At 39.8% G+C, this 12663-nt stretch overlaps 1 protein-coding gene across 1 annotated transcript in view; it reads left to right on the top strand.

The window, feature by feature from the left end:
* CHRNA9 (cholinergic receptor, nicotinic, alpha 9 (neuronal)) overlaps positions 1–5399 on the top strand; it is a 39208-nt gene extending 33809 nt beyond the window's left edge. Inside the window, exon 5 of the mRNA XM_006873226.1 lies at positions 4855–5399. Coding sequence (XP_006873288.1) covers positions 4855–5396 — 542 coding nt within the window. The 3' untranslated portion in view covers positions 5397–5399. The remainder of the gene's footprint in view (positions 1–4854) is intronic.
* The last annotated feature ends 7264 nt before the right edge of the window (positions 5400–12663 follow it).

The following is a 12663-nucleotide window of genomic DNA, read 5'->3' on the forward strand; positions in this document are numbered from 1 at the left end:
GAGAGAGAGAAGGAGAAGTGGCTATAGATAAATATATATTTAGATATATATATATAGAGAGAGAGATACATATATATCTCTATAGATATATATGGCTTGCAAAATGTGCCCCTTTGGACATTTAAACAAATACAATTTTTCAATGTTGTATGTATACATTTAAAAAAAGGTAGTAGAGGTAAATACTGTTAGCTGATGGTGCATGGAGGGGGTTGTAATCATTGCAATGATGTGCTGAATGCAAAGCTGATGATCTACTGTCACTCAGTTCACAACAAAAGCTTTAAAAAACAAAAATAAAAGTTTTGGGAGAAAAAAATCTTTATGGGAGCAGACAGCCTCATCTTTTTCCCATGGAACAGCAGGTAAGTTTGAACTTCTCAGTTAGCAGTTCAAAGTCTGACCCACAGAGCCACCGAACTCCTAATCCTATCTCTCTCTCTCTCTCTCTCTCTCTATATATATATATATATATATCCTATCTCTCTCTCTCTCTCTCTCTCTATATATATATATATATATATATATATATATATATATATATATATATAGTGGTAGTAAGGAGCTCTGGTAGCATAGTGGTTATGAATCGGGCTGCAAACCACAAGGTCAGCAGTTCAAAACTATCAACTGTTCCGCGGGAGAAAGATGACGCTTTCTGCTCCCGTAAAGATTTACAACCTCAGAAACCCTGTACAGGGTCACTATGAGTCAGAACTGACTCCACGGCACACAACAACAACAACATAGTGGTAGTGGTGGTGGTAGTGGTGATTATGTGTCCTTGAGTCAGTTCTCATTCATTGTGACCCTGTAGAGGGTTTCCAAGATTGTAAATCTTTATGGGAACAGAAAGCCTCATCTTTCTCCTGCGGAGTGGCGGGTGGATTAGAACTGCTGATCTTGTGGTTAGCAGCCCACTACTACCAGGAATCCCTTATGTATATATAATATTTTATTTTTTAAAAAATTAGATAAAAGTAAAGAATTGCTTTTTTTTTTTTTTAAGTTGACATGTTTAGTATCTCGACAAAATCTGTAATTAATGCTAATGGTTCATTGAGTCTATTGGATTGTCTATATAGATGAGTAAAATACCTGCAAATCATGACAATTTTATCTCCATCCTTCCAATTTTATTATTTCTTTGGTCTTGTGCTGTTGCCTCCAGATTTATGTGAGGCAATAATAGCATATATGGGATGCTCTCCTGATTTTATAGGAACATGTCTAAGATTTCTGCATTAAGTGTAGCATTTGATGTAACTTTCTGGCCCATGGACTTTACCATATTAAGAAAGCTTCCATCTATTTTTAGTTTTCAACAAATAATGTTGTTAAGCACTATCGAGTTAGTACTGATTCATATAGGGTTTCTGAAGAGTGACTTGTGGGTTTGAACTGCTGACCTTACGGTTGGCAATCCTACAGCACCACACCAAGACTCTACAACAAATTATTGCTGTTGTTAAGTGCCATCGAGTTGATTCTGACCAATAGTGACCCTGCATAGGTTTTCGAGGAGCAGCTGGTGAGCTTGAACTGCCAATTTGCAGTTCAAATGACTTTGCAGTCTGGCACATTAACCCACAGTGCCACACCAGGACTCCGTACAACAAATAATGTTGTTGTTGCTAAGTGCCATCGAGTCAGTTCAGACACATAGCGACCCTGTATAGGGTTTCCGAGGAGCAACTGGTGAGCTTGAACTGCTGACCTTGCAGTTCAAACGGCTTTGCAGTCTGGTGCATTAACCCACAGTGCTGCACCAGGACAACAAATAATAGTGGGTGGCAAATATTATCAAGTGCATTGTCTTCTGTTAAAATAATCATGTGAGTTTCTCTTTTAGCCCATTAATATAGTAAATGACATCAATGATGTTTTTAAATATTGAATCTCTTTATATTCCTGAGTCAAACTGTTCTTTAGTGCTGTGGGAAAGCACTGGATCTAAAGGCTGGTTTGAACCTAAAGGTAGGCAGTTCAAACTCACCCGCCAGTCGTTGGAAACCCTACACTGGGTGGCTCTGAGTTGGAATCACTCGGCGGTACTTAACAACAACTACAACATTATGATTTCAATACACTGTTGGATTTCAGTTAGATTCTGTTAGTTAATTATTTTGATAGGATTTTCTCAAATATGTCTATACATGAAATGTGTCCTAAAATTGCCTTTCTTGTCAGTTTGGAATCAAGATACACTTGAGCTCACCAACTGAGTTTGGTATCTTTTTCTCCTTTCTACTTCTGGAACAACTTGCATAGATATGAATTATCTATCTGTTCCTTGAAAGTTTGGTAAAATTCACTTACAAAATGCTTTGGGCCTAAAGATTTTGAGGGGGATGAGAGGCAGGAAGTATTTGATTGATTCTCATTTCTTTTCAAGTGTTCTATTTCTTCTTGCACTACTTTTGACATCCTATGTGTTTCCAAGGAGCCCTGGTGGGACAGTGGGTTAAACATTGAGCTGCTAACTGAAGTTGGTGGTTTGAACCCACCAGCCTGTCTATGGGAGAAATATGAGGCTATCTGTTCAAATATCTATCTGGTGTGGTGCTGTACCTGTCAGCACTGGACTGCGAAAGACAAGGCTGGCGGTTCATATTCACCAGCTGCTTCTCGGAAAATACAAGGTCACTATGAATCGACTCATGGCGACCCTGTTTAGGATCTCTTGAGAAGCGAATTAATAAAGATTTTCAGTCTCAGAAACCCTCAGAAACACTTCTATTCTGTCCTATAGGATTACTATGAGTAGAAATTTACTTCATGGTAGTAGGTTTGGTTTTCTGGTTAAAATTTTCCAGAAACTCAACTATTTCATCCATTTTATCAAATGTATTACTATATATGTTGCTGTTGTTTTTGTTGTATGCCATTAAGTCAATTCTGCCTCATAGCAACCCTGTTAATGGTTTCTGAGAAGGAACTGGTGGTTTTGAACCTCTGACTTTGTGGCTAGCAGTCCAGTGTTTATCATACAGTGCCACAAATATAATAATTTATACTATATTTTATATATTTTTTAATGTCATCCTTTTCATCTTTGCCCTATATCTTTCTCTCCTCTTCTTGAGCAAACTTACCACAGGTTTATCTATTTTATTATTCTTTTCAAATAGCTTGCTTTTGTTCATCTTTTCATTTTTTTTGTTTTCTGTTCATAGATTGTGCCCTTGTTTTATGACTATTTTTTCCTTTTCCATGAGCATTTGCTTTATACAATCACATTGTTGAGTGTCGTCAAGTCAGTTCTGATTCATAATGACCCTGTGTAAGGTTTCCGAGGCTATAAATCTTTGCGAGAGCAGAAAGCCTCATCTTTCTGCTGGTGTGGAGCAGCTGGTGGGCTTGAATCATCCACCTTGTGGTTGGAAATCAAGTACCTAACCAACAGAGCCACCATGCTCCTTTAAGACTAATGTGTTTTTGTTATTAAGTGTCATTGAATTGGTTCCAATTCATAGCAGCCCAAATAGAGTTTCCAAGGAGCAGCTGGTGGGTTTGAACTACTGATCTTGTGGTTAGCATTCCAATGCTTATCCTATGATGACACACCAGGACTCCTTAAAGATTAACGTTGTCAAGTGCTGTCGAGTCATTTTTGACTCTTAGCAACCCTGTATAGAGTTTCCAATGAGCGGCTGATTGGTTTGAACCACCAACTTTGTGATTAGCAGACCAGTACTTATGCTACAGACTAACAGTGACACAATATCTCCTCTGTTACTCAATCGTAGTAGACTTCCATATTTAATGAGGTCTGAGAAGAATTTGAGAACTAGTCAAGTTCATTAATTATTTGGTTTTTGAGATAGAAAAATTACCTCAGCAAACATTTACAAATCTTGTAACTTTGGGCAGAGAGAGTGCTGCTGACTTTACTGCATCATCCTATTTGAACTTCATCATACTCCTGTGAATTCAATACTATTATTGCACCTATTTACAGAGAAGCAAGTTGAGGCTTAGAAAGATTATATAATTTGGGGCTCATGGGGTCCCCAGCTGATCTCCTCCCTCCCTGCCTTCCTCGGATGGCGGCTGTTTATGCTGGACGTGTGGCCAGAGATGGGTAAGGATCACGTGGAACCTCGGCTACTTAAGACAGAGACATTGCCATGCTGCAATGAGTCTCAATGACTGGTAAGACTGAGGAATTCGCACTGACCACCTAAGACAGGCAGCGTCCCTTAAACAATCAATAAATAAGGAGGATTCAGATGCAGACAGTGCAGACCCGGTCAGGAGGCCAAGCCCCTGTGGGCCCAAGCGTTGTTGACCGTCCAAACCATAGGCTCTGAGGATCAGACTCTAGCTACCTAGTAGACATAGCAAACTGTCCCTCATCTGATTATGCAGTAATGCTTGTTAGTAATCTCATACATGAGCCCTGGATATCCACAGACAAATGTAAAAACCTTCCCTAAAAGCCGAGACTGTAAATTCCAAAAAGCCAAGTCCCCCCCCATCCAAAAAAAAAAAAAAAAGCTAAAGAGGATAGAGAGAAACACTGTAAACTGATGATGATATATGGTGGGGATAATAATCAATGTAATGAAACAAGCTATATGAATGGTTGAATGTGAAGCTGATGATGTGCCCTGTAAACTTTCACTCAATGCAAAATAAAAACCTTAAAAAAAACAAAAAAAGATTATATAATTTGCCACAAGTCGCATGTCTAGTAAATGACAGAGATGGGATTTGAACCCAGGAGTCTGTTCAAAAGTCTCTACTAGTAACCACTAGGGTATATCACTTCCATAGAAATTTCTTTCTTTTTAAGTCAAACATGAGACAGTCTTTAAGCTAATGTGGTTGTCATTCTTGTTCTAATTCCAGGCAAATACTACATAGCTACCATGGCTTTGATCACAGCATCGACTGCCTTGACTATTATGGTGATGAATGTCCACTTCTGTGGGGCCGAGGCCCGGCCAGTGCCACACTGGGCCAGAGTGGTCATCCTGAAATACATGTCCAGAATCTTGCTTGTATACGACGTGGGTGAGAACTGCCTGACCCCACACCACAACAGACGACGGGACCACTTCACAAAGGTTTATGGCAAGCTCCCAGAACCTAATCTGAAAACAGTAGGGAACAAAGATCTTTCTAGAAAGAAAGAAATAAACAAACTCTTAAAGAATGACTTGGAATGCCAGGGTGAGAGTCCCCAGAATGCTGACAATTACTGTGCACGGTACAACATGCTGACAAAGAATATTGAGTATATTGCCAAGTGCCTCAAAGACCACAAAGCCACTAATTTCCAGGGAAGTGAATGGAAGAAGGTTGCGAAAGTGATAGACCGATTCTTCATGTGGATTTTCTTCATTATGGTGTTTGTGATGACTATTTTGATAATAGCAAAAGCAGATTAGTGAGTATTTATTATGTAGGGGACAAATCAATAAAATTCTCTGTGATCTATTCCAATACTCATCCAAACCAGAGTTTTGTCCATATATAATTAAAGGTTATGTTGTCTATACTTTTTCATTTTAACATAAAATCAGTAATAGAGCTACTGGTCATGTTAAATTAAGCAGAAGTTCCAAAGTTTCAGGGGTCCTAAGATGGAAGAACTAGAAAAAGGCCTTTGTTTACCTTCCCAGTGGGTTGGTGGGTATCCTCTATGCTACACAATCCCTCTCCTCTTTAGTTGTACTCTTGCTAAGTGCTGTCAAGTGAGTTTGGACTCATAGTGATACTATATAGGGCTTCCAAGAGGTGACTGGTGGGTGTGAACCACAGGCCTTGCAATTAGCAGTCCAGTGCTTAGCCAACAGCACTACACCAAAACTTGAAAACCCTATACTCAATGGTACACAACTACAACTTAGCAGCACAGATTAAAAAGTACACTATATGACAATTCAAAAATTACAAAACAAAATGTATTTCCCTTTGTTGTTGTGTGTCACTAAGTTGTTTCCCTGGATAGGACTTCTGAGAGCAGCTGCTGGGTTTGAACTACCAAACTTGCAATTAGCAGTCCAGTGTTTATTCTACTGGCCCAGGACCAAGCAGTGTTTTGTTCTATTGTACATAGGGTCGCTATGCATCGGTACCGACTTCATGGCACCTAACAACAACAACATACCAGGGCTGTTCACCCTTGTTGTTGTTACTGTATGTCATCAAGTTGGTTCCGACTCATAAGGAGCCTGTGTAGGGTTTCGGACGAGTGACTGGTGAGTTTGAACCACTGATCTTGCAGTTCACATCAACCTTGAGGTTGAGTGCTTATCCTTTGGTGCCACACCAAGGCTCCATCTTTCCCCCTGCATAGGGTTTCTGAGGCTGTAAATCTTTATGGGACTAGAAAGCCTCATCTTTCTTTTGCGGAATGGCTGGTAGTTTTGAACTGCTGCTGACTTTGAGGTTAGCAGCCCAACTAGTAATCACTACACTACCAGAGATCCTTATATTTCCCCTTAGTCATTATTAAAATTTCCCTTTGGTGTTGGTGGTGTGGTGGTTGAGCGCTGTCAAGTCGGTCTGGCTCATAGTGACCTGGTATAGGTATAGGGTTTCCAAGGCTGTAAATCTTTATGGGAGTAGAAAACCTCATCTTTCTCCTGTGGAGCAGTTGATAGATTCTAACTGCTGACCTTTGGGTTAGCAGCCCAAATCATAACCCACTACTCCATAAGGGGTCCTTAACGTTTTCTCTTCTTACTGTTTTTTGATTCTGTGGAGTCGGTTCCTACTCATGTATGTACATGCTATGTACAACAGACCCAAACACTACCTGGTCCTGTGCCATCCTCACAAGTGTTGCACTTGAGCCCATTGCTACTACCACTGTGTCAATCCATCTTGATGGGTGTTTTCCTCTTTTTCACTGATCCTTCACTTTATCAAGCATGATGTCCTTCTCCAGGGACTGATCCTTCCTGACAGCATGCCCACAGTACAAGAGATAAAGTCTCTCCATCCTCACTTCTAAAGAACATTCTGGTTTTATTTCTTCCAAGACAGACTTCTTTGTTCTTCTGGCAGTCCATGGTATTTTCAACATTCTTTACTAACACCGTAATTCAAATGCATAGATTCTTCTATGGTCAACCTTATTCATTGTCCAATGTTCACATGCATTTAAGACTACTGAAAATACCATGACTTGGGCAAAGCACACCTTACTCCTCAGTGTAACATCTTTGTTCTTGAACACCTTAAAGAGGTCCTTTGCAGTAGATTTGTCTAATGCAATGCATTGTTTGATTTATTGACTCTTGATTTCATGAGTGTTGATTGTGGAGCCAAGCAAAATGAAGTCTTTGGCAAGTTCAATCTTTTCTCCATTTATCATATTATTTATTGGTCCAGTTTTGAGAATTTTTGTTTTCTTTACACTGAGGTGCAACACATACTGAAGGCTGTAGCCTTTGATCTTCATCAGTAAGTATTTCAAGTCCTCTTTGCTTCCAGCAAGCAAAGTTATGTCATCTGCATATCACAAGTTGTTTATGAGTCTTCCTCCAATCCTGATGTCAGATTCCTATTCATATAATCCAGCTTCTTGGATTATTTGCTTAGAATACAGATTGAATAAGTATGGTGAAAGGATACAATCTTGGTACACACTTTCCTGATAATAAACCATACAGTAGCTTCTTGCTTGTGGAGTGGGGGTTTCCAGGTATTTAACTGAGGAGGTAGGTTTGCAGTCACCTATTTGCCTATGGGCAGGTTTGTCAAGAGCACAATCAAATGTTCTGAAATCTCCATTCTTCACAAAGTTATCCATAGTTTTTTATGATCTGCAAATTTGAATGCTTTTGCATAGTCAACAAAACACAAATAAACATCTTCCTGATATTATCTGCTTTTAGCAAAGAAATATTGCTAACAGGACTAATTATAATTGTAAAAATTTGGAACTGTAACGTGTGTATAAAACAAGCCATCTAGAAGCAGGAATAAGGGCATCTTATTATCACCAAGGAAGAGAAGCCAGAGGTAAGGTGTCCTTTGAACCCTAGATCCCTGAGTGTTGAAGCTCCACAACCCAGAAGACAGAGCTATAACATGAGAGGAGCAGAAGAAGACTGGCAGAGGATTGGCAGCAGCAGAACCAAGAGCCAGAGCATGAGACAGAGCGGTGGACTTCCCAGCCCATAAAGCAAAATGCCTGTGGGCAGGAGGATTGCTTGTGGAATGGAGTGCCTCTAGGCATTTAATTGGGGAGCTAGGTTTGCTGATTTATGGAGCCAGAGCTGAATGCCTTTTGGCTGAGAGTTATAGTGATGCGTGATGCCATTTGGACATTAATCAGCAGGATTAAAAGAGCTTTGTAGAGAATACATGAACAGGCATGTAATCTTGCTGGTGACCACATTGGTCTACTGATAAGGGGAAGTAGAGGAAAAACAGCAATGAAACTGTGAACAGTTTGACCACGTTCAATAGACTCCTGTCAACCTGGATTGAGACCTTGTTGGTCAGCAGTATAACAAGACCTGGGGACTCCTGAGCCCATGGAAAGGGACATAGCCACAGAGGACTAGAGTGGAGAGTGAAGGGTCCAGCTGATATGAAGTGAGGGGAGATGCACAAGAACTCCCATAATTGCAGATAGTATCCATTTGACCTAGCTTCAATGGCTGGATGATCAGAGCTTGACTAGAGGAAGAATGAAGAGGGAAAAAAAAGTGTAATCTGCTACAATTTGATGAACTTGACCTATACTTATGGATGTAGTAGCTTAAAAGAGGGAACAAATCTTTACAGCAAGGATCAATCCCACCCCCTCAACACACAAGGTTGACAGGAATAGGCAACTTAGACATCAGCTACCCAAACTGGAGGGATACAAAGGCACAAAGTGACTGGGTTACAAGTTTTCAAGAGGGAGCTTAGTGTCAGAGGGTGCGGGGGAAGGTAGATTCTCCACTGAGTGGTTTCCAACCTGTTTAGACAGGGCTAGTGAAAGGAGATGGGGATAAGACTCTTGTGGTTCAATAGTAAATAATTGCTATCAAGACTGATTGTGAGTGTTGCAAATGTAAAGGAAGATGGTTTATAACAAAAGGAGGGGAGTGGTTGATCTTGCAGTCCAGGAACAGAGGACCATGGGACCATCAAGAGAAAAGAGTGGAGTGTGGGACCCTATCCAGAGAAGCAGTGATGCCAGAGATGGAGGCAGAGATGATGACGTGGAGAGATGGAGTGGCTGGGGACTCTGGACTCAGGGAGAGAGGGGGGCTGTGTGCTGGCAGCCAGAGGTCAGACTTGCTGGGGGTACCCTTTGGTTGTTTGAATGGTTATATATTCCTGAGTGCTTCCGTGTACATCCAAAATAATAATAATAAAACAGAGGGAATGGAACCAAATGCTGTTGAATGATGATACATGGAGGGGATTGTAGTCATTGCAATGAAACAAAATATGATAGGATGAATGTAAAGCTGATGTTCTGCCATGTAAACTATCACTCAATTCACAATAAAAACTTAAAAAACTACAACAAAAAAAGTACTTTGTAATATTGTCTGCACATGGCAGAGGCCAAGGGGCTGGCCATGGTTGAAAGACCAATGGCCTGAAAGAGACTTTCACAACCAAAAAACTGTATCCTGAACTTTTCTAGTCCTGCATTGTAATCTATTAACTTCCCTAGTAAACCCCATAAGTCAGATTTATAAGTGTGAGTAGAGTGTCTAAGTTCTGTGTGACCATTGCAATGGATTATCAAACCCAGTTGAGGAGAGAGTCTTGTGGGAGGGTTGGTTGGTGTCTGAATTGGTAAAGAAGGTTGGAAAGTAGAGGCATAGCTGACATCAGCCTCGTAGGATTCAGCCTTTCACTGATATGAAATCTGATTCTCCCTACCTGGTGAAGTCAGAGGTCAGACATCACCCCAATCTCAGTTTTCAAATTTACCAAATCTTATGCACCAGTCTGATCACTTTTGGTCTTTACAACAATTTTGTGAGCTGGAACAGCCAGGTATTACTCAGAGGAAGAAACAGTGGTTTAGTGAGGTGGACATAAGGACCTACTGCCTCAAATTCAACTAGGTGGACATAGTGGAACTGGACATAGTCAACTCTGTGACTCCAACTTTGAACCATGTCTGCTAAAACTACACTGCTTTCAGCCATGACAGATTATGATTTAGTATAAGAAAGACTTAGAAAGTCTCATTCTTTAATTCAGAGCCTCCTCTAATAACTTTTTTCCTAAATTTCTCAACTAGTTTCTTACTTTCAATCAAATGTGCCTTTAAGTTTCTCCACCCCCATCTTGATTAAAATGACCCAAGTACTCATCTTCTAACTTCCAACTCCTCAACTAATTCTTACCATTAAAAGAAAGAAACAGACTAACTGAGGTGGAGAAAAGACAGGATTAAACTAGGAAAGAGAAATGCTATCTGATCTAAACACTGCTTTTTTATTCTTAAGTTTAGTATTATATATATATATAATACTAAACTATATATTGGGTACCTGTACCTACTATAACTACTATATACTGAGCCAGCTTTTGCAGGAACAAATACAAACCTTGAATTTGTCCTTGAATTGCTCATAGTTCAGTGGAGAAAAAAGACTAATACAATACACTATCAGAGAAACATGTACACTGCTCCACAGGAACAACAATGTTGAACTGGCTAAAGGAAAAGCTTGAAAAAGACTTAGCAAGGGATGTAACATTTGAACTGTGTATTTATGGATGAATAGAAGTTTCTAAGCTGAGGAAAAATGAGATAAAAAACAGAAGACATGAAGGTAAAGAAAAAAGATGAACAAAGCATAGGAAAGCAGAGGCTGTGGTATTTTCATGAGATGGACTGTTAAAGAACCGGCAAACTGTCCGTTGGAATCAAACAATTTTCCTTTACTTTATTTTAATTATAGAAGTAATTGTATCAGAGTTACTTTTGACAGCAAATTAGCACAAAACCCAGTGGGCTTAAGCAGATAGATGCAGAGCTAGAAAGTCAAGGATCAATCCACGTTTTTTATCTCCTCCATTCTTAGTTCAAGTGTAATACAACAGACTCTGGTTTAGAACCTCCTGGTCACAGAAAATTTGTTGAACTTCAGCTTTTTTTCCAGATGAAAACAAAGAGGGACAAAAGTTAAATCCCTTTCTTTAGAAAAGGGTGTTTTTAGGAATGTATCAGTGCCTTTCTGTTATAGTTCATCAACTGGAATTGAAGCAGCAGTCAAGAAATCAAACAACATATTGCATTGGGCAGGTCTGTGCACAAGACCTCTTTTAAGTGTTCAAGAGCAAAGATGTCACTTTGAGGACTGAGATATGCTTGACCCAACTCATGGTATTTCCAATAGCCTCATATGCATGTGAAAATTGGACAATGAATAAGGAAGACCATAGAAGAATTGATGCATTTAAGTTATGGTGTTGGAGAATATTAAAAGCATCATGGGCTTCTAGAAGAGCAAACAAATCTATGTTGGAAGAAGTACAATCAGAATGTTCCTTAGAAGCCAAGATGGCCAGACTTGGCCATCAATATGTTACTTCAGACATATTGTCAAGATGGACCAGTCCCTGGAGAAAGACATCCAGGGACTGGTCCATCTTGGTAAAGGGGAGGCTAAGTGAAAAAGAGGGAGAATCCCACTGAGATGGATTGGCACAGTGCCAGCAGTAATGGGCTAAGCATAACAATGATTGTGAAGTTGACGCAGGATTGGGCTGTGTTTCATTCAGTTGTGCACAAGGGCGCTACAAGTCAGAACAGACTCAACAGTACTTAACATGCACAATACACACACTTTACTGCAAAAGAGTCTTGGGAGGTGAATCTTTTTATCTTCCCAAAGAAAATAACGTTAAGTTACATAGCAAAGGGGAAATAAGGCTTCAGATGCAATTAAAGTTGATAAACCAACTGGCTTTGAAATGGGGAGGTTATCTTTGCAAAAGAGAGGGAACCAAAGAGATTGCATCATAAGAAACGCTCACTGCTGACTCTTCAATCTTCAAGATTGAAAGGAATGTGATAGCGTCACTGGAAAAGAGGAAGGAAACGTTCTCCCCTAGAACCTCCAGAGGGAACCACCTTACCAATGCTGTGATTTTAGCCCTCTGAGGTCCATTTCAGACTTCTGGTCTCCAGAACTGTCAAGTGATAAATTTGTGTTGTTTTGAGCCACTAACACTGTGGTAATGAGTTATAACAACAACAGGAAACTAATTAATGTCCAATGAGAAGCTCTGTATGCATAGATTTTTTCATAAATTGAGAAGGGCTGGTTTGAACTTTAGGAAGCATTCCCAAGAAACATTGGGAAGCCACAAAAAGATTTTAAGCAAAAGGATTCTAATGTTTGATTTAGGTTTCTGAAATAAGATTGTAGTGGTGATTAGAAAATCATCAAGGGAAAAGGAGGAGGCAATGAGATCTACTGGAATTTAAGAGAAAAAAAAAAAAATAGGGAAAGTGATAATGAAGGTTTGACCCAAAATAGTGAGAATAAGAAAATGGACAAGAATGTGGGTCACAAATTATTTATGACCTGGAAGAAACAAAACAGAGAGACCAGTTGGATGTGGAAACAAGGGAAAGGGTGTCTTTGAGAGTGATTTGAGTTTTCTATCTCAGATAACTGAGGTGAAGAGTAAAGGAGAATCGGTTTGGGAGGCAAGAATTCTGTTTAGGAC

This window comes from Chrysochloris asiatica, unplaced genomic scaffold (genome assembly GCF_000296735.1).
Source record: "Chrysochloris asiatica unplaced genomic scaffold, ChrAsi1.0 scaffold00230, whole genome shotgun sequence".
NCBI classification, from domain to species: Eukaryota; Metazoa; Chordata; class Mammalia; order Afrosoricida; family Chrysochloridae; genus Chrysochloris; species Chrysochloris asiatica.